The sequence below is a fragment of the Lolium rigidum genome, chromosome 6, assembly GCF_022539505.1.
Source record: "Lolium rigidum isolate FL_2022 chromosome 6, APGP_CSIRO_Lrig_0.1, whole genome shotgun sequence".
Taxonomy (NCBI): domain Eukaryota; kingdom Viridiplantae; phylum Streptophyta; class Magnoliopsida; order Poales; family Poaceae; genus Lolium; species Lolium rigidum.
Window position 1 is genome coordinate 12,007,944 of NC_061513.1, and position 21,318 is coordinate 12,029,261.

A 21,318-nucleotide genomic window follows, 5' to 3' on the forward strand; every position below is an offset into this window, starting at 1 on the left:
ACACACCGTGACTTCCTCAGGTCTCGCCCAAGAAGCAACCGTCGCTCGAACTGTTTGTTAATACACCTCACAACTCAAAAGCATGATTGATCCGCCCCATCCCCAGTTGTTTAATCGAAGCACTGACAACGGGACAACATCATGATCCTGGGACAAAGCTAAGCAGCAATTCAGAGACTCGTCGCATGATTGATCCGCCCCAATTTGTTTATCCTCGAACGGTTAACTTAATTTAGTGTAACATCTCACATGATTGATCCGCCCCGCCCCAGCTGTTTTAGTTCAGACGCTGGAAACGGGACACAATGGGGGAACATCACCATCCTGGGACAAAGCTGATCAGGCTCAGGCTGGCAAAGGGGAACCAAGACTTGTCTTAGCCAATGCAACAAACATCTCTTCTTTTCTTAATGCGCTCCGCCGCATATGTTCCTTTCTTTTCTCGCTAATCTTTCTTCTTCTTTTCTCAAAGCATTCCACTCTAGGAACACATCATCATCAGACGATAATAATGTATAGAGCAAGCGCTGCCACTGCCGCTTCTTTTGCATGGAAAGATTCCCATGTTTTCCAATCACAGTGGTTACAAGAAAAGAGGGTGAGAAAGCTAAAGCATGCCTCGAGATACATGGACGACTTTTCCAATCACTGAATATTGATGTCGTTAAATGGGAGTACAATGATAATTTTCTTCAAAACATGTATAATGTTTCTCAAAAATACATTGGTAAGAGGAACATGACACATCTGTGTGGTCAAGACACATCTGTGCGATAAATAATCAATATAAGTGGAAAATTTGTGACAACTCTCGAGTTGTACATGGTATGCTAGCGGATTAATCGCTAGCATCCGTCACTCACCAAAGAAACAAAAATGAAACAGAAAAATAATTTTGTGTGTTTTTTTATCTTTTGTATGTGCCTTCAAAAAACCTGGCATGTTATCCCCACTCTCCTTCCAGTTAACCCCAACCATCTATCTCCCATCAACTGTCAAAATTAAAAGCCTGTAACAAAAAATCCTCTCCTTCCGCTACTCCTCGTCCTTCTCAAAATTCTTCTGCATCCATCCAGGAAGCTTGTGTACGTGTCAGAAGCTGAGCAGGGAACGCCGCAGTCGCCTGTCGAACTTCGCCCTCCTCGTCGTGTCAGTCTGGATGGGCATCATGAGCAATCTCCCGGTGTCGAGCTCTGACTGCAGGGAGGACTTGAGCCTCTTCAGATGCCCGACACAGAGCGTGTGGTGATCCGAGTTCATGATGCCACCGTGGAACTCTTGCTCAGGGTTCAGCAAGTCTTTCCTCTCATACTTGGACTGCCATTTCGCTTGGAGGTAGGACAGGGATCTCCACGGAGGCAGGGGCATGGAGTTCTGCTTCAGGGACCATTTCGCTGCGTCTACCATCACGTTCAGGAACTGCTTCAGCCTGGGAAGGGTGCCGACATAGACCACTGGAAGCGAATCCAGGAGAGCGCCATATGAATCAACAGCTCTGGCTATTTCAAAGTGGCTTCTGAAGTCAATATCAATGATCAGACGCTCCGGACCAGTCATAGCGCTGTTCGTTATCACATCAATGTACTCATGATCACCTGATTGGCAAAACAACAAACAGCTCAGTCACACAGCTCAAACTATGGAGAAACAAGAAGGGTTCTGACTGTAAAGCATAAGTAGCCTAGTGGTCTACCTCCAGGTATCTTGTCGAATCCCTGCCATTTGGATACGCAAACTGCAGCATCATAGCCAGCGTATCTCAAGAGCTTCACCAGGAGATGACGGATGCAACTCCCGGTACATTGACCTCTTATGAAAGCCTGAAGCTCCGACTCATGGATTGAGAAGAGCAGCGATTGGACCACAGAGAGCATCTCGTGTTCTTGGTCATCTCCAGCTTGCTTGTACATCTAAAATTGAACACGCAGAATGTCAGATTCAGTTTGCGCATGGTATGCATCATTAAGCTATCCAGTTATTAGTTTGAGTACAAGTAGTGACCAAAACATAAAACCAGCGGCCTTGTCTGGGCCAGACTTCATAATGAGCATGAGACAAATAGCATGGTCTAGTACAAATTGGTAGCTCAAGGTTATAGCAGGGTAACAAATGCTGGCAACACTAACTTCTAACTGCTGAACATATACTGCTAAAATCCTAGAACTGCTATTTGGTCCTTAGGAATCATAGTAGTTGGAACTAAATTCTGCTGTGCAACAAAACTTCAGAGACAATATCAGAATTGCAGCTGCGGGTCTGCAAGCTTAATCCTTGATTGCACTATGTCGACGGAGTAAATTCAGATCAAACATGGCAGGTATATATATCGTAAAGAATAACAACAACAGAAATGACAAGTGCAAATTCATTGTTTATGTTGCACTGCGGTCATGGAGTAAATTCAGAGGAGCAAAACAGGGCAGCGGCAGCACAAATAAATATTAAGAAGTTCCAAGTTCCAACCAGATGGTCATGGTTTCAGAAGTACTCCAAATTGACCTTTCCTTACGGTAGCAGCCACCTAAGTTGACGTAAATTGAAGTCATGTTCTAAATCAAACTTGAGAGACAACAATTGAAATGATCTTCAAATCAGAAAAAGTCACTGTTGATTTTATATTGCACTGTGGTTACCGAGAAAATTCAGAGAAAAACAGGCCACCAACGGCAATCGACATGAAGAAAGCAAGTGGTACGCAATTTCTGGGAAGTTGCGGGCACTTCATCATCATGGCTTCATAAGTACAACTCCTAATTGGCCTTTTCCGTAACAGACACCCAATTTCAGGGCATGTTCTCACATCAAACAATTCGCGTGAAATCTATTTCTATGAAATCTATGAGAACTTCGACTGATTAGCCGCAGTTTGAATTACGGTAACATCCACTTGGGTAATTAGCATAATTTGAAGCCACGGTTTGAAGTAGGGTAACAGGCAGCTTCCTAATTAGCACAGTTTGAAGGCATCTGCTCTGAAACCAGGCAATTTGACATGAGCAGGGCAGAGCAGAGAGGGGAAGCAGCAGGAAGGGGGATGGGGTAAACATAACTTACCGAGATCTTATCGGCTAGGTGCGCGAGGTCGGAGAGGCCGGACTCGCTGTCGCTGCTGCCGCGCGAGTCCCCGCTGCCGCCCTCGAGGAAGTCGCTGACGAGGAGGGCCAGGTCGAGCTCGCTGTCGTGGCTGCTGCCGGCGAGGCTCCCGCCGTGGCCCTGGTCCGCGGGGCCACCGCGCGTCCGCAGCCAGAGGTCCCCGACCGGCGAGCCCCCGTTGCCGCCGACCCCGCGCGGCGCGGCCACCCTCGCCGGCGGCGCCCTCCTCCGCGGCGCCACGGCCCCCGGCGGCGAGACGCCGAACTCCTTGGCCACCAGCATCATCCCGCCGCGGCCGGTGGTGTAGCCGAACGAACAGGTCTGAATGAAGTCCCCGTGAAACCGAAGCCCGCGCCGGAGAGCCTCGCGAACCGCAGCAGCGATTGGGTCGTCGGAGGAGAGGGGGTTGCGCGGCCCTGGGAATCGAGCCGGCGGCGAAACGTAGCGCGAATTGGAGCAAAATTTGGTGGGAGAAGAGAATAGGGGATTTGGTTTGGGTTTCCTCTCGCGAAACCGGCGAAATCTCGCGGAGGAACCCAGCCAAGCCAAGCCAAACCAATGGAATTGGAGGTGGGGAACGGGAGAATGGGGGAAAAGCCAACGCGGCTGCCCTCTCTTTATTTATAGCCGCCGCCGCCCGGCCAGCTTGGGTTGTTGGGCGAAGCTACCGAGCCTCGTGGGCCCGCGGCCGCCGGGGCGGGAAGCGGCTTGCTGTTTCGAATTCGCTGCTCGACGGTCACTCTCAGCCGTCGGATCCTTGATGGCTGGGAACTGGACGGTGGGATGGGACGCCAGGATGTTATTAGCTCTGTCTTGGTTTCCCGAGGCCGCTCCTGGTATTCTTTGCCGTGAATAAATTAAATTAAAATTAGTGTGGGCTAAAGCATGCGGCGCTCTGTGATTAGAGAGTGTTTAGTTAATTGACGTACCGGAGGGGTCATGATTAGTTGAGTCATTAGCTGCGTGTGCGCTCCTGATTGGGAGTGGATCAGCTGTGCGCCTGTGCCCATGTGCATGTGGTGCTTTCTTGGTGCGCAAGATGGGTAGAAACCACACAACGATACCATCTAATCTATTTTTAATCCTAGATTTATCTCACATGCGATTCATGATACACGATCAAATCCAAACCCGCGCTGCATTACGCGAGGGTTGTAACCCAATCCCACCCGGACAAATTAAAAACCGAATTCAATCACTTGCGTGTGTCATTAGCAGAGCGCGATGCTCCTGTCGATAGCGATGCGTAATTGTTGAGTTCGTCGGTCATAAAACCTGGTATGCTATACCCCTGTTCTTCGCCGGACTTATAAGTGTGTGAACAACTATACATTTACGTTGTGTACACGACTTTTTCTTTAAAAAACAACTTTCTACGGGATTTCTGTGCTCAAAGAAAGTCTAAATTACCATATGCTACCGAAGAGATCCCATAATTTATTAAACAACGCCTGATAAGACACGTGTCACCTTTAGCTCGTAATAGTTAGTTGGTAGTGTGAATAAAACAGAGTTGTGATTATTGAGTGTTTATCAAAGCTGAAGGTAGCGAATCGGCCTGTATTTGATGCCTTCCGTTGAGACCGGATCAACTGCGTGCATATCAGGCAAGTGCACGCCTGGTGTGTTTCTTGGTGAAGAAGATAGGTACAAAACGGGCAACACTCGTCCTCTCGATTTCGCGTGGCCAGTGGAGGTGGTGATATCCAACTTCACTTTTCACGAGCAATCATACCCAACATGTGACTTCACATTTAGGTGAATTTTCTTTCGACGGAAGATGATGACACGCCATCGGTATTGAGATTCATGCGATGGTCGACTTCATAGTTTTTTGAAAACTTGGTGACTCTTCCGTCTTCAATAAACGTTATTTCATCATGTAGGTATGCATGTTGTGTGCTTGTTTGCACACGCTTGTGTGTTTTACTTCGCTTTTTTGTCATAATGGTCTATATTTTTCTAATTACAGAGGCAGTTTTTGTTGTCCAAATGGAGTCTAAATTATGCTGCTTGTGCGATCTTTCAATCTGCTAAACAACGCTAGCGAACACACGGATCGCCTGCCAGGATCGGCCAGATCGGAGCACGTTATTAACTTGATATACGTGTGGCTGTATATCTGTACTAGAAAAAAAAAAGAACAGATAAGCCAAAGTAGGTACTGTACATGGAAGAATTATAGCCCAAGTAATGTCACCAACGGATCAATCATAGGACCACTCACCACGCCTAGCTGTCGTGCTTAGAAAATAGTGTGTTCGTACTGCTACTCCAGTGTGATCTCTGATGCTTTGTGCAGATACTGTGACATTGATTAACTCTTGCTCCTGCTTAGGGCATGCCCAATGCACTGCCCTAGAGCTACTGCCTCACACCTTTAACTAGGTTCGGGTGGTCCAAAGTAGGTTCGGATGAGGAGGCAGCCTCCTCTTCAAGAAGTGGGATCTTAAGTCCAAAAAGCATGCTTTTGGAGAGAGAGGAGATACATAGTGTCATATTTGTGGGGTTCCTTCTCTCTTTTTTCTGACTAAAGTTGTAGCTTCCATTGGAGAGATAAAATTAACCATGTTGCTTCTGACAACTTTTTACATGGAGCAGCTAGTTGTGTATGCCACCATTGCTCATGCCCTTAGTTCTTGTCCCGACTAATCGTATGCCTTAAAGATGTGATCGTCTTTTTATTACGGCGACTGATTAATCCAAAAGCATATCCGGCTAGCACCTTGGACCAGGAATGATAATAATTCTTTCAAATTTGCAAAAATATTGATTTGAGCTCCAGGGAAAGAACTGTCACTTTGACTTCCTATATTTTGTGGAATATCTGGAAGCAAAGGTACCGGCGAATTTTCTAGCATTCGAGCACTCTTCCTGCTAGTGTTGTTGATAGAGCTAGAGCTGATGTCACCCAGTTTTGTGCCGCATTTAGGTCTTAACTTTGTTCCGTTTTTTGCTTTTTTGAGCTGAGGTTGTGGTTGCCACTGTAAAAACGTTGTTGTTTCCCCCTCTTAATGCATAAAAGCAGAACTCTTGTTGTTCAAGTAAAAAATTGACAATTCTTCCCATGAGTAGAGGCTAAAAACCTAGAACCCCACCCTCTCTGCGCAAACGCCTACCTCGATGCCGACTGCAAAGCACAGCTCACAACCTCCACCAATTGAGGACCAACACTTTTTGGGAAAACTTCCTCTTCCCCAGGTGGCAACCCACTACACAGGAGTAGTCGCCACCAGAAGTGGCAACCCACTCATTTATGTCCTAATTAATGTCGTATGTCAGCATCTGTTTTATGACGTATGATCATGCGTTGCGCCAAGAGATGGTTGTGACCCCAATAATAATTCTAAGATCGATGAAACACCAAATGTGCCCTCACATATGTGTCACTACCGGAGGGCGATGTTCATGTTCTTTTGCAAGGCTTAGCCGGTGAATTCGTTGGTCACAAAAATTGTTATGCAACTCATGGCCTTTGGAAGATGTTGTGTAAGCATGTCAACATGGAGGTTTAGTGTGTCTATGTACGTTGAAATTGTATAGACGACACGTTGGCAACACTCGTTCTCTCGATTTTGCGTGGCTAGCGGAGGTGCTGATATCTCATTTCACTCTTTAGGAGCAATCAAACTTTGCATTTGACTACACATTTGTTTAAGGTGAATTTTATTTCGGCGTAAGAAGGCGACAACATCGGTATTGAGATTCATGTGATGACTTCATAATTTATTTTTAGTCCGTGGTTCCTCGGTCTTCAATAAACGTTATATGATCGTGTAGTATGCATACATGCTATGAGCTTGTTTGCATGTATTTCTGCTGTCTACTTTGCGTTTTTTCATAATTGTTTTATTTGCAATTACAGATAAGGCAAGTTTTTCTGTATCCAAATGAAGTCTAGATTATTCTACTTGAGCGATCTTGCAATCTGTTAAACAACGCTAGCCAAGACACGCATCACCTGTCAGGATCAGATCGTAGCACATAATTGGAGGCGTGGCCATATACCTGTACAAGAAAACAAAACATACTATAAGCCAAACAAGTACAGGGAAGAATTATTTCCCAAGTAATGCCCGCTACGGATCAAGCATAGGACCACGTACGTCCACGCTACATGTCGTGCTTGATTAGTACTACCCCATTGATCTCGCTTGCTTTGTGCAGATGGTGTGCCATTGATTAACTGTTACTCGTGCTACTTGTCCTGGTTAATTGTATACCCTAAAGATGCGAGTATCTTTATTTCATGGACTGATTTATCCAAGAGCATATCCGCCTATCGCTTGGGACCATGAATGGTGACTGTTCCCAAGTGCAGAGAATAAAAACACCATGCCAAAGTCTACAGCTGGTTCACCGCCCACCTTCCTTTAAAACAAGTATGTTCAACCCCAATTGTTTGGCGATTAATTAATTCTTGAGAATACTTAAGCAATTGATGGGATTGCCACGGGCTAGACCAAGAAGAGCATCCTCAATAGGCCACTAAACGTAATACAGAGAGAGAGGAGATTTATTACTCAATCCGGCCCTACATACTTATCGCGTAATACGTTTGGTTTAACATCTCACCTAGTTTGTGCTTGGTCTGGTTCTAAACCAATTTGGTTGGTTCCCTATTTTTTTCTTTCCACGCCAGTAATTTGCTCAACTCAACTGCAAAGGGATGAAAAATGAACTATTATGAGAGTTCAAGGTTCATTCTAGACTAAAAATAAATTTTGGGACTGAAAGTGAACTTTCTCAAGAGTTCAAGGATGAGAATTGGACTTTCTTCTTAGGGAAATATAGTCTAAAATTTGTCTAGATTCAATAGATCCTTGAATCTGTAACAAATAATTAGGGCCGGAAGGAGTAATATTAATAGTCGCCGTACGTCCTCAGGTTTGTTCGTTGGCTAATTTAAATAGACACGTTGGCGGCTAAAGAAAAGCAATATATATACTCTTTTTTCTATGTAAATGGCATCACATCGTGCATCGTATAATCGTATCGAATATGGGGTTTAGTGTTATTGCGATGATAAAATCATGGCCACAGTACCGGAGATACCTGACTTATTTTGTCTAGCGGTTGTTTAGGTTGAGCCGGTTGTACATAGGGTCGTCCATAGCTTGCCTTTTGCCCCTAGGAAGCAGTACGTACGTGGCTTTCTTTATTGCAGCCGAAAGCAAATTATAAAATCGTACCATCTCTGTTTAAAATAAGTGTTTTAGCTTTGCCTGTATATACAGATTTATCTAGATACATTTTAGTTGTAAATAATTCGAATATAAAAATTGAGACAGTTATTTTTGAATGAAGGGGTACTACTACCAATCATTTTCTACACACAAAAAACATTTATGAAATGAACCACGAAATTATAGTCCCAATCAACCCAAAATAAAGTTAATGTTTTTTCTAGATAGTTGATCAAACTTTACAAAGCTTGACTTTGACTAAACCTACAACGCAAAGTAGTCCATCTGTACAAAAATAAGTGTCTCACTTTGTTCTTCATTCAAAAATATGGATACATCTGCAAATAAAATATGTCCAAATAAATTCGTATCTAAAGGAAGGTAAGATACTTATTTTTTAGACGGATATAGTAATTGTGAGCGGATGGGTACATGGGCGGAGGCAAATTAGTACATGGGTGTACAATTGTACATCCATTATTTTAGGCAAAGGCTTATATATCTATGTCCAATTCACATTTAGAGCAATACACATTAAATAAATTAGGAGAAATATGAATAAAACAATGAGTTTAGTTTACTTTTTTCGATAAGGGCCGTTTTATTACTCAAAAAGTTTTAAGCATTACATCCAACCTCTACATAACTAGGATGCGCATAGCCGTTCAGAAGTGTAGTATCAATCCATAAGAGATAAAAAACGGTATGAAACGCCAACTACTATGATGCTCCGTTGGCTTCAATCCTCCGACTATGCAGCCACCCATGTTGGGAAATAAACTCGGTGGCCGTGTTCTCCAATCGTGTAGACACCTCTATAAAGAGGTCGCGATCCTCCAAACGCTAAAGTGGCGACCATAAACGAAGTAAAGTTGTACACCGGTAGATGACCTGCATGAGAGAGAAACTTTTATCATTAAAAACCTTATCATTTCTACATAGGTAAAGCGACCATGCTACTGCAATCGCTCTCAGTCTGATAATCGTTTTGTACCTAGAATCCACCTGTTTAGGAACTTTAGTTTACTTAATTTGTACATCCATTGTTCATAGAGTGGCTCCGTCAGCCACTGATGGGGTAGATAAAAGTATAATTACCTGCCATTCGGGCGCTGTTTTCATTGACATCTCTTGGACAATGTATGGACACCGTTGGTTCATTCAAGTCGAGCTAGCAGTAATAAAATACCATATGCACCAAAAGTAATACCAGTCATTTGATTCCCTCTTTTATTTTACCTCACTCAACCGTGTTTACGGATAGAATGTGGAGTAGAGACGCCGGATTTGAAAATTGGCTTGGGAGTTAAGTTTAGTTAGCCCCGTTGCCACTTGCGCACATGCGTGCGTGTAGCTGCAAGTAATCTGTTGTGTGTCCCTGTCCATCGGCTTGAGCCACACGAAAGGAAAGACCCGGCCAGTTGGATGTCATCCACGGTTTTCGGTACCAGCCAAATCAGCGCCAGCCAGCACAAGACGACGTTCGAGATCCGATCCAACTGCCTAGATACAGCTCTAGAAAGGGAATTTTCCAAATTCAGACTAACATAGGTACTTGGTCCATGCATAATTACTTCGCGTTTTAAGTTAAGTTAAAATCAAATTTTATAAACTTTGATCGAATATTTACGGGAAAGTATCAACATCTATAATATAAAATCTATTATACAAAATTGTTATAAAGTACATATTTAAGATTATAAATATTGATATTTTTTCTTATATTTTTTTTAATCAAATTTTGCAAAGTTTGGCTTTGACTGAACCTAAAAGTCGAAGTAAATAAAAACAGAGGCCGGTTTAGCTTCAGCCCAGCTGACTAAGGGTCTGATGAATTTCACTGGGAACTAACCAAGTGGTGTATTTTTGGTAAGATCCATGTATAAAGTCTTAATCAAATCCATTCAGCCGGTAGTTAATAATAAGTTCACTTAGAAGATGAGGATACCACTGAAAACGAAAGTATTTTTTTGCATGGTATATTCGAAGCGGTGTTATTCTTACTAATGATAACTTTGCAAAATACAAGCGCATGGATGTACGAAATGTGTTTTCTGTCACGAAGAGGAGATAGTAAAACATATTTTCTTCCAGTGTTAATTCGCTAGATCTATATGGTCAAGTAAGTTCTACCTTATACCCACCACAGAGTGCTGCAAATATTTTGGACTGTAGGTACAAGTTACTTATCAGAGTGGGAGCGATTGTCTTGATATAGTCGCTTTGCCTATGTAAAAATAACAAGGTTTTTCATAATAGAAATTCTTTTCTTATGCAGGTAATATACCAGTGTACGTCTTTGCTCGGTTATGGTCAGCACACGGAGGACCGTGACCTCTTTACGATGGTGTCTACACGGTTGGAGATGGTAAAATAATTTATTACCCAACATGGATGGCTGCATAATCTTAGGATTATTGCTCCTCCTGTCTAGCTGGCTTTTGAGACTTCTAGCGATCATCGTTTTGTATTGACTTTTATTTATTTATTGTTATCTTGAATAGCTATATACATCTTAGTTATGCAGAGGTTAAGTTTAATGTTTACAATCTTTTAATTAACAAAGCGTCCTTTATAAAAAACACAGAGGGAGTACTTGGTATGTTCTTCTAGAATAATGGTAGCCATCCATGGGTCGTTTCAGCGGCAGCGGCAGCCACGGGAAACATGTGATTGAGCCACATTGATTTGGTTAGGCTGCTAATTGATCTTGCCAGCACTGATCTATATACCAAGTTTGTGGGGCCACTTGCTGTGACGACTTACTCGAATGCTGGCACTATTCAACACCCGATGGGCAGTGGAGCACTTGCATGCTGGGATACTCAACGCGTCATGCATGCTGGGATACCCCGCGTCATCTACCATTGACTTGACAAAGCTTAGCCCTAAAACAGCTACTAGTAAAATTCTAAAAAAAAAATCACAACTAGTACTCCTGCTACTAGTCTCCACTACCACTAGCTTGACAAAGCTCAGCCTTAAACTAGAGTAATTCACAATCGGGCTATATGATTTTAAACTACACACAGAACCAAGTCATGGGTCCTAAAGTTTATTTCAGAATTATTATGTATGCATGCAGATGCAGTGGCCCGTTTGGACGGAAGGAATAGGGATAATACAAGAATATACTCTTCTTCTTCCTCTACCACCGTCTGTCAAAAGTACACGTACAAAAGAGCTAGGTAACTCGTTATTCTTTTGAGGAACAGAGCTAGGTAACTCTGCTCTGACGATAGAAGAAGAGAGAATATATAAATGTATATAATTTCCACCATCTGGCCGTAGACACGGGTCAATTAAAATATTTCACGGTCCATAGTTGGATAAGTAGGAGGTTAGTTATCCAATTGATCCTACTCGCTCAATTCCCACTCTCAGTTATATACTCCCTCCATCAGAAAAAGATTGTCGCAAATTTGTTTAAATTCAGATGTATCTAGACACGATCTAGTGTATAAATACATCTAAATTTAGATAAATTCTGCGACACAGTTTTTAGGACGAAAGGAGTAATAAACCTCGAGCACAATGAAAGATTCCAGTTGATGGTGTGCATAATTGGCTACCCTACCCATAATGCTCCCTGGCTAGAAGTATATATTGGCAACTGGAATATATAAAAAAGAATTGCCTTGGAAGGCAACTGGAATATTAGATTAACATCCATATGCAAAATAACGGATTAACACCCAATCATGTCTGAATGCTGCACAACTATAGCTCGTTCAGTAGTGCGGATCAATAACTGATCGAGTTCAACCAATCAAAAGGGCGATCTAACGATTCATCCTAATGGCCACATGTCGGCACTATCCTATCCAGACCAGACAAACAGGGTGATCCACTAGACACTAGAAAATATATTAGCAGATAGCAAGAAACAGAGCTGACACATACATACACACTAGTAGAAAATCTCTCATCAGTACCGGTTCCAGAGGGGCTTTAGTACCGGTTGAGCAACCGGTATTAATTATCCGGCACTAAAGCCCCCACCCTTTCGTACCGGTTGCTTAGGAACCGGTATAAAAGGGGCCTCCACGTGGGCCACCAGGAGAGCTCAGGGCTAAGGATCTTTGGTACCGGTTGGTAATACGAACCGGTACCAAAGGTTCCCCCGCGGCGGGAATTTGCCCAAATCTCTGCCGCGGCGGAGAATTGGTTTTTTAGGGTTTTTGGAGGGGTTTAGGGATATCGGTTTGTTTCATATCGCGTCGATGCACCAGAAACGCGTTTGGGTTTAGGTAGTACATGAAGATCAAGATGATGCATAGCAAGTTGGTGCATATAATATAACACACATGTTATTGCATAAGATCGCAAATTAAGTAGCACTATGCATGAAGATCGATCTTCATGCATAGTGGTACTCTCCGAGCGTACTCTATATATGTCTATTACATGTAGCATAGTGGTACTCTTCGAGTCAACTATATATGTAACATGTACATCTTCATTCATAGTGGAACTCTGCGAGTGGTGGTATGACGTCCCGAAGGAAAAATCCCGCCAATTCCTCGCCTATTGCTATGAAGCGGTCATCTATTGAGAGCTTGTTCCGCTTTCTTGCCAACTATAAAAGAATAAGATACAAATGAATACATGAAACAACTATTACTTGAAACTCAGCACAACTTATGATAACAAAACAAATTTGTGAAGATTGTTTTTGTACCTCTTTATTTCTTTCATTATTCGTTCTCTCGTTGATAATTCTGCGGATGTACTCGCAAACGAAGAATCCACAGAGATCGGTTCCCGGAGGTTGTTGCGGGCATTTCTTTACAAGAATATAATTCAATCAAACAATAGTCAAGTATGATAATTAAAAGGTGTGTGGACCTAGGTAGTACTACTTACTTTCGCACGCCATCGCAGCTTCGGTGTCCATTCACGGGACGTATCTTCCTTGATGAAAGTTTGCCATACGCTGCTCGACAAAAGAAAATGCATAAAAGAGTCATCAATTAGTTCAAAGCAGGAAATTCACGAAACAAACCGATAAGAATTAAAATTACCTTCTGAACATTAAAAAACAAGACAAGTATAGATCCTTTTTTTTGCTTAGTGAGTCCAAGACTTCAACTTCTCCAATTTCCAAATTGATGACGAGAAGAATAAAGTGAAACCTACGCACGTTTCAATATGTAGTGTCATATACATAAGTCATTAGTTAAAATTTTGACATACGGTGAGCAAAATATAATGTGTTATAAGACGAGTAAGACTCACTCGAAGTTGTAAGGCCAAAGTATTAGCTTTTTGTCACGTTGTCGCTTCAAAAACCTTAGCAAAGTCTGCGGTGTATCCTTGTTATAGAGGGGATTCTCTATGGTTTTAACATGCATTGTGTGCGGGTCAATGAACCCAATGTACCGTGATATCGTCCCTTTTGCATTCGAGCATCTTCGATCTGCATAATATAGCGCACAAAAGATTATAATTTGCGGACAATGAACGACTTCTCAAATTAAATAAATAAATCACTTACGAGACAATAGCAACTGATGATTGATTTGTCGAGGGCCCGGAGATTGTATAACCGAAAGAGTTCGGCGAAGTCAACGTTCACACAGTACTCCTGGAAGTAGTGCTCTTCCCTAACTCGCACCATGATAGTCTCGATCCCTTCCTTTGAGGCCTTAAGGTACCACGAATGCAAGTTACGCATACTTGTTGGTACCTTCCTGAGATTCTCGACCAAATCTTTCCCTTGAACAAACCGATATGCTCGTTCAGCTAAGGCGTAATCGGTTGCGTCTTGTCGAGAACTTTGAACGGTCTTCCCGTCAAACACCTTGAGAGGGGCGACCGATTGAACGGGTTGTTGTCCGAGCTGGTAGACACTCGTGTATCCCTTTTATCTCCCTGATACCCGATTGAACGGGTTTTGTCGCCTCGATCATCTTGTCATACGACCTTTCAATAGAACGCACATAGTCAGATGGCGGCGATGGTACAGGGTCATATAGATTGTCAACGGTACGCACAATTTTCTCCCGATCTAGTGTCTTCTCGAAAGGTATCTCTGGCACTTTCGGTGCAAAAAATTTCATCACCTCGGCCTGAACGGCCTCCGCGTTTTCCTCTGGAGTTTTTTCCCAAGGTAACTTCTCGGTAGGCGGCGGTTGTTTCTCCTTTCTAGCTTTCTTCCTAGGCGGCGTACCGTTCCGCTTAACGGACGCTGTCTTACGCGGAGGATCTCGAGATGGTGGACTCACGCTGGGGTCCCTCTCGGGTAGGTGTGGACTTGGCTGCTCACCAGGACCGCCACCGGGAGGAGTCGATGGCATTTGCTTGCTCATGTGTAGGAGTCGGTGGCCTTTGCAAAAGGACGACGTACTTCTTCGGCCATAGGGCGAAACCGTGCTTGACATCGGCCGGTGTCCTCTCATCTTCACCTCTAGGAATATCAAGCTCCACTTTTTCAAAACCCGAAACAACTTCATCCACCCCGACACGAACACAACCAGGTGGAATGGGCATATGATGGTGCATTGCTCCATCTTCACTTGGGTACACATAGCCGACCGCCACCTTAACGAGACGCGGTCCTGATTAACATATGTAGCTCGCAATCTGTCTTCTCCGTGACATAATCCACGGGGTAGCTTCCTCCACATCCGTCAAGATGCGAGGAACCGACACCGCTTCTTCGCTGAGATGGGGCAGCATCGGCTTGTGGATCCTGTAGAAACAGCGGCTGATCGGGTGCCCTCCGATTTCTCTCAAGAGCCTCCACCCTAGTTAACAACTCCGTTACAATGTCGGCGTCCTTCTTCTTCTTTCGCGAACGGCTTCTATAAGTGTCGGCGGCTGTCCGGCCACGCTTCCTTCATGGTGAGACCTGGGCGAGCTCGTACCCGTCCAACATGTTCGGGGTTCCCCGGAGCGAGTGTCGGCTCGTCATTCTCTCGATCGGGAATGTACTCTCCCTTTCGACCTTGTCAATTGCATCTACAAGCTTCGGTACAATTGCCTCAATTTTTTCCTTCCATTTTCCCTTCGCAACGATCAGCCCTGTCTTTGGGTCCAACCACGCCCCATGAGCGAACAACCATAACTTGGACCGTTCGGGCCGGTCCCATGTCCGTGGAGTGATTCCATGATCAATCGGTTTATTCTCAAACGCTGTCCACTTCGGAATGGCACTCTTGTAGCCACCGACCCCAAATGATGCGGAAGTTTCTTCTTTGCGGCATTTTCGGTATTTTTCTTCGATCGGGACACAAAAGTAGACGATTGCTTATACTCCTTAAATGCGGCCCGGTGATCTTTTATCTTCACTAGATTATCATCGAATACTGGATCTTCATTCTTATATTTGTCCCATAAATTTTTCTTGAAGGTCTGGAATTGTATGGCCATCTTCTTCCACGTCCATTCCTTGACTTTATTCTTCTGGCCTTCCGTCATGTCTTCCGGTAGGCTGAACTTTGTCAGTAGCGTGTCCCAAAGAAATTTTTTCAACTTGTCGTTGACATAACTAGCACCACTCTCCGGGTTCTTCGGCTTATGCCACTCTTGAATGCTGATCGGTACATGGTCCCTAACAATAACTCCGGATTGACTTGTAAATTTGCGGCAAAACTCCTTGGGCTCCACTGGTTCACCATTATCCTTGAATGCCGTGAGGGCTAACCTGCCCTCGCCCTTTAGCACCCGCGCCGGGCCTCGTTTTGATCTAACAGACTTGCTCGATGATCCAGAAGGCTAAAAGAAAAAAATATTCGTTAATAAGTGCAATACAAATAAATGAATGCATCTAGGGATGAACATATAGACTAATTGATACATAGATATACACCTCGCCGGAGTTTGTGATGGACACTTCGTTGTCTCTTCTAATTTGTTCGAGACTCAAGTCCCTCGCCGAAATCATTCAGAAAGTCTTGGAAATCGTTGTCATCTCCATCGTCGGGTTCCGGATCACGGGCACTCTCATAGATCAATTGCTGCACCGCTTCTTCCCCCTCCTCATCTCGGACGAAGGTGCCGTCCTCCATACCTCAATGTCACTGCAAAATTAAGAAAGCAATTGTATTTCATTCATCATGGATAACAATTGAAATGAAGAAAGCAAAAAACCCTAACCCTAACCCTATCCCCCTCCTCCTCCGCCACCGCCACCGCCACACACTCGGCCTTTGGATCCGCCACACACTCAACCTTTGGATCCACCACACACTCGGCGTTCCCCCTCCTCCTCCGCCACCGCCACTCCTACTCGGAGTATGGAACTACGTACATGGCGAGTTTATGAACAATGGGATGGGCAGGAGCACCACACACTCACACACCACTCCTTATGTGGAGTCTATATATATCTCGCCATTCGATAGGCATGGCCACACCCACTCATGTACACTCGCTCGTCTAACTAAGTAAAGCACATCTAGCAAGAGGCTAGTGACCATGGCTTCACTCTCGTCCCTCTTGCTCGCGTCGGCCTTCTTCTCGGCTGGCTCCATCTTCTTCTACCGCTACGACGCGAGCGGCAACAAGTCCGGCGGCACAACCACCACCGCGCACCTCCAATTCTACATATGCACGACGACTACACGTTTCCGCGCCCCCCGCGAGCGCGTCGTCTCCGGGCACACCAGCGACAACGACAACGTCACGACGACACTGAAGACTGCGCCGCGGCAGTTCGGCGACATCATGTTTCTGTCCGGGCCAGGCTTTTCAAGTACATCCAGGGGAAGAACGCCTACAACGAGACGATCGAGATGATGGCGCCGGTGCTCACCAAGGTGGCGCCCAACGACGGGCCATTCTGCGCCTCCTCCTTCGTCGTCAGCTTCTACGTGCCGGCCAAGAACCAGGCGGACCCGCCGGCCGCCGACGGCCTGACCGTGCGAAGGTGGGCCGGGGCCGGAGTACGCCGCCGTGCGCCGCCGGCGGCTCGTCGCCGACTCCGACATCGGCCAGAAGGCCGTGCTGCTCGACGCCAGCCTGCAGGGGACCAAGTGGGCCGCCTCCGTGTCCGACGGCGGCAGCGCCGGCCCCGTGTCCTACACCGTGGCGCAGTACAACTCGCCCTTCGAGTTCAGTGGCAGTTCGGCGACGGATGGCCCAAGCGGCGGCAGCGCGCGGGTGGGCATGGCGAGGGGCCGCATCGACATTTTGTCGAACGGTCTACGCGCGCGGTGGCGACGAAGCGGCGGCGCCGCCTTGGCGCCGGCGTAGGCGTCTCCGTCTGTGGCGTCTCCGGCCCTGGTCTCGCAGCGGCGCGCGCGGCGTGGAGCGCGGCGGAGGAGGAGGGGTAGAGGGGCGGGCGATAGCGCCGGAGGAGGAGGGGTAGAGGGGCAGCGTGCTCACCTTGGCCGGGTTGCCGGCGCGCGGAGGAGGGGAGAGCGGCGGGCGAAGGCGAAGGCGACGGCGTGGGCGACTGCGACGGCGCGTCGGCTCTGCGGCGAAGATGGCGACGGCGTGGGCGCGACCGACGGCGTGGGCGACGGCGTGGGCGCGGGTCTCTGCGCGTCTGCGTGTGTGAGAATGGAGAAGATGGGGGAAATTTTGCCCGCGCGGCTAAGTGAAACACAGGGGAACCCCTTTGGTACCGGTTGGTACCACCAACCGGTACGAAAACCGGTACGAAAGGTCTTTCGTACCGGTTGGTGGTACCAACCGGTACCAAAGGTATTTTTTTTCTTTTTCTTTTGCTGTTTTCTGTTCTTTTGCTGTTTTCTTTTCTGTTTCTTTGTTACTTTTCTGTTTCTTTTTACTTTTCTGTTTCTGTTTCTTTTTCTTTTCTTTTCTTTCCTTTTCTTTTCTATTTTTTTCTTTCCTTTTCTTTTCTATTTCTTTTTTTCTTTTCGTTTTTTTTTTTACTTTTCTGTTTCTTTTTTTACTTTTCTGTTTCTTTTTCTTTTATTTTCTATTTCTTTTCTTTTTATTATTTGCTATTGCTTTTCTTTTTCTTTTCTATTTCTTTTCTTTCCTTTTCTTTTCTATTTTTTTCTTTCCTTTTCTTTTCTATTTCTTTTTTTCTTTTCTATTTCTTTTTTACTTTTCTGTTTCTTTTTTTACTTTTCTGTTTCTTTTTCTTTTATTTTCTATTTCTTTTCTTTTTATTATTTGCTATTGCTTTTCTTTTTCTTTTCTATTTCTTTTCTTTCCTTTTCTTTTATATTTGTTTTCTTTACTCCCGCCACGACGCCGTCCACGCGGGAAAGTTTCCCGCCACGTACGACGTCGCGCGGGAAACTTTTCCGCCACGACGCCGCGCGTGGGAGAAAAAAGGCGGGAAAGAAAGGGCGGGAATAAAAATTTATTACGAGTGAACTCGAATTAAAAGTACATAGCTTAACTGAAAATTAAAGATACATGGCCAAATTCTACTGTTGGAGTCATTCAGTCATACTCGTGCCTAGCCCTGTAGTAGTCGCCACTGTAGTCGTCGTAGTCGCCGTCATCATCGTCGCTGGCATCGGGGTCGCGGTACTTGAACGTCGGCGGGTGAGCACGCATGGGCTAGGACTGAGGGTAGCGCAGGCGGGGGCCACGGTAGGCCATGACGCCCTGGAGAGTCCGGCCGCGCCACCACAGCCGACGGCCGGCCTCGTTGAAGTTCGGAGGAGGCGGGCCGCCCTCCTCGTGCCTGGCAAGCGCCCTCTCACACCGATTGATGAAGAAGCTTTCCCAAGTCGGGCTGTAGTCGGGATGCCTGCAAGCCCGTGGAAGACTCCATCTCCTCTAACAATGTTGGGGAAAGGGTTGGGAAATCTCCCGTGGCGGAACTTGTCGAAGATGCCCTTGGTGCACACGCCCTATGGCATCTTCGGAAGTTCGGCCTCGGAATTTTTTTCCGCAAGCCCGTGGAAGACTCCATCTCCTCTAACAATGTTGCGGAAAGGGTTGGGAAATCTCCGTGGCGGAACTTCTCGAATATGCCCTTGGTGCACATGCCCTATATATGGCATATTCGGAAGTTCCGCCTCGGAAAATTTCCCCGCAAGCCCGTGACTTAACTAGTAAAACAAGCCAACCATCTCCATTGTTAATATCTTACATACGAGTAACATCATTACACAAAAGTGATTTCCATATTGAGATACACAAGTTATGATCCCTATATGTAGCTAGCTAGTCTTCCGAGTTTTCTTCGCCCGTTTCCCTTTCTTCTTCTTGCGACGCAACCATGGACAATCTTCATTGTTTAAGATGATGCTTGGGTCAATTTTTACCTTGAAGGGTGGAATATCGTCAAACTTATTATAATCTTCCGACATGTCCGTCTTGTCCTCTACTCCCACGATGTTTCTTTTCCCGAAAGAACTATGTGCCGCTTTGGCTCATCGTATGATGTGTCCTCTTGCCTTTCTTTTCTTTTTTTCGGTTTGCTAGACATATCCTTCACATAAAAAACCTGAGCCACTTCACCGGCTAGGACAAATGGTTCGGTGTCGTACCCAAGATTCTTGAAATCCACCGTAGTCATTCCGTACTGCGGGTCTACTGTACCCGTCTTTCGGAGTTGAACCATTTACACCGGAACAAAGGGACCTTGAAATTAGGTCCATAGTCAAGTTCCCATATCTCCTCTATGTACCCATAATATGTGACCTTGTTCCCATTGCCATCTTACTGCATCAAAGCGGACACCACTTGTTTTGGTTGGTGCTCTTTTTGTCTTGGGCGAAAGTGTAAAATGTGTTCCCATTAATCTCGTACCCTTGAAAAGTCGATATAGTAGAAGATGGTTGCTTGGCCAACAAGTACAGCTGCTCGTCATCGGTGACATTCATGAGACGTGTTTGCAACCAACCGCCGAAAGTCTTCATGTGTTCTCCATCAATCCAATCTTCACGTTGCTCCGGGTATTTAGTGCGAAAGATCTCCTTGTGTTCCTCTTTGTACGGAGCCACCAAGATGGAATTAAGTAGAACTGTGTAGTGTGCTTGAGTGAAAGAATGTCCGTCCATACACGTTGCTGATTTCTTTCCTAGCGTGCCTTTTGCACGCAGTCTCCCCTCATAGCGCGATTCGGGAACACCGATCGGCTTAAGGTCGAGAATAAAGTCAACACAAAACTCAATGACCTCCTCTGTTCCATAGCCCTTGGAGATGCTTCCTTCTGGCCTAGCACGGTTATGAACGTACTTCTTTAAGACTCCCATGAATCTCTCAAAGGGGAACATGTTGTGTAGAAATACGGGACCGAGAACGCCAATCTCTTCGACCGGGTGAACTAGGAGATGTGTCATAATATTGAAGAAGGATGGTGGGAACACCAACTCGAAGCTGACTAGACATTGGACCACATCCTTCCGTAAATTTTGTAGAGTAAGTGGATTGATCACCTTCTGAGAAATTGCATTGAGGAACGCACATAGCTTCACAATGGGTACTCGAACATTTTCCGGCGAAGCCCCCTCAATGCAACCGGAAGTAATTGTGTCATAATCACGTGGCGGTCATGAGTCTTTAGGTTTTGAAACTTTTTCTCCGACATGTTTATTATTCCCTTTATATTCGACGAGAAGCCAGACGGGACCTTGATGCTACTCGGGACTTCAAAAAGATCTCCTTCTCCTCTTTGGTAAGAGCATAGGCTGGCGGGACCTTGATACTTCTCTCGGATTCGGGTTGTTTCCTTCGTGGATACTTTGCTGGTCTCGCCGTGCATCCGGTGTATCTTTTGTCTTCCCATACACGCCCAAGAAGTTTAGCAGGTTCACGCAAAGATTTTTCGTCACGTGCATCACGTCGATTGCAGAGTGAACCTCTAAGAATTTCCAGTAGGGGAGCTCCCAAAATATCGACTTCTTCTTCCACATGGGTACGTGTCCGTCAACATCATGCGGAACAGATTGTCCGCCGGGACCCTTTCCAAAGATCACTTTTAAATCCTTTACCATATCATATATAACTTCCCCATTAGGGCGGGTAGGCTTCGTTCGGTTATCTGCCTCACCTCTGAAATGCTTTCCTCTCTTTCTTACGTGATGTTGTTTTGGAAGAAATCGACGATGCCCCAGGTACACATTCTTGTTTCCCAAATAATTACTATCGATCTGTTATCACC

General features: G+C 45.3%; 1 protein-coding gene and 1 pseudogene across 1 annotated transcript; one reads left to right on the forward strand and one right to left on the reverse strand.

The window, feature by feature from the left end:
* Positions 1–671: 671 nt before the first annotated feature.
* On the reverse strand, positions 672–3,667 carry LOC124661749. The gene is made up of 3 exons (XM_047199623.1): positions 3,055–3,667; positions 1,694–1,910; positions 672–1,595 (listed from the first exon to the last, which is right to left on the reverse strand). The coding sequence occupies exons 1-3, from the start codon at positions 3,376–3,378 to the stop codon at positions 1,093–1,095; spliced, it is 1,044 nt and encodes a 347-aa protein (XP_047055579.1). The 5' UTR covers positions 3,379–3,667; the 3' UTR covers positions 672–1,092.
* Positions 3,668–16,972: 13,305 nt separating this feature from the next.
* On the forward strand, positions 16,973–17,477 carry LOC124662172 (annotated as a pseudogene).
* The last annotated feature ends 3,841 nt before the right edge of the window (positions 17,478–21,318 follow it).

What these genes read in the sequence shown, in the direction of transcription:
- LOC124661749 (XM_047199623.1), bottom strand. Translation starts at nt 3,378, where the DNA reads ATGATGCTGGTGGCCAAGGAGTTCGGCGTCTCGCCGCCGGGGGCCGTG. An exon ending in ACCTAGCCGATAAGATCTCG is followed by an intron (nt 1,911 to 3,054) that starts GTAAGTTATGTT and finishes GTTCAATTTTAG; the next exon opens with ATGTACAAGCAAGCTGGAGA. An exon ending in ATTCGACAAGATACCTGGAG is followed by an intron (nt 1,596 to 1,693) that starts GTAGACCACTAG and finishes TTTGCCAATCAG; the next exon opens with GTGATCATGAGTACATTGAT.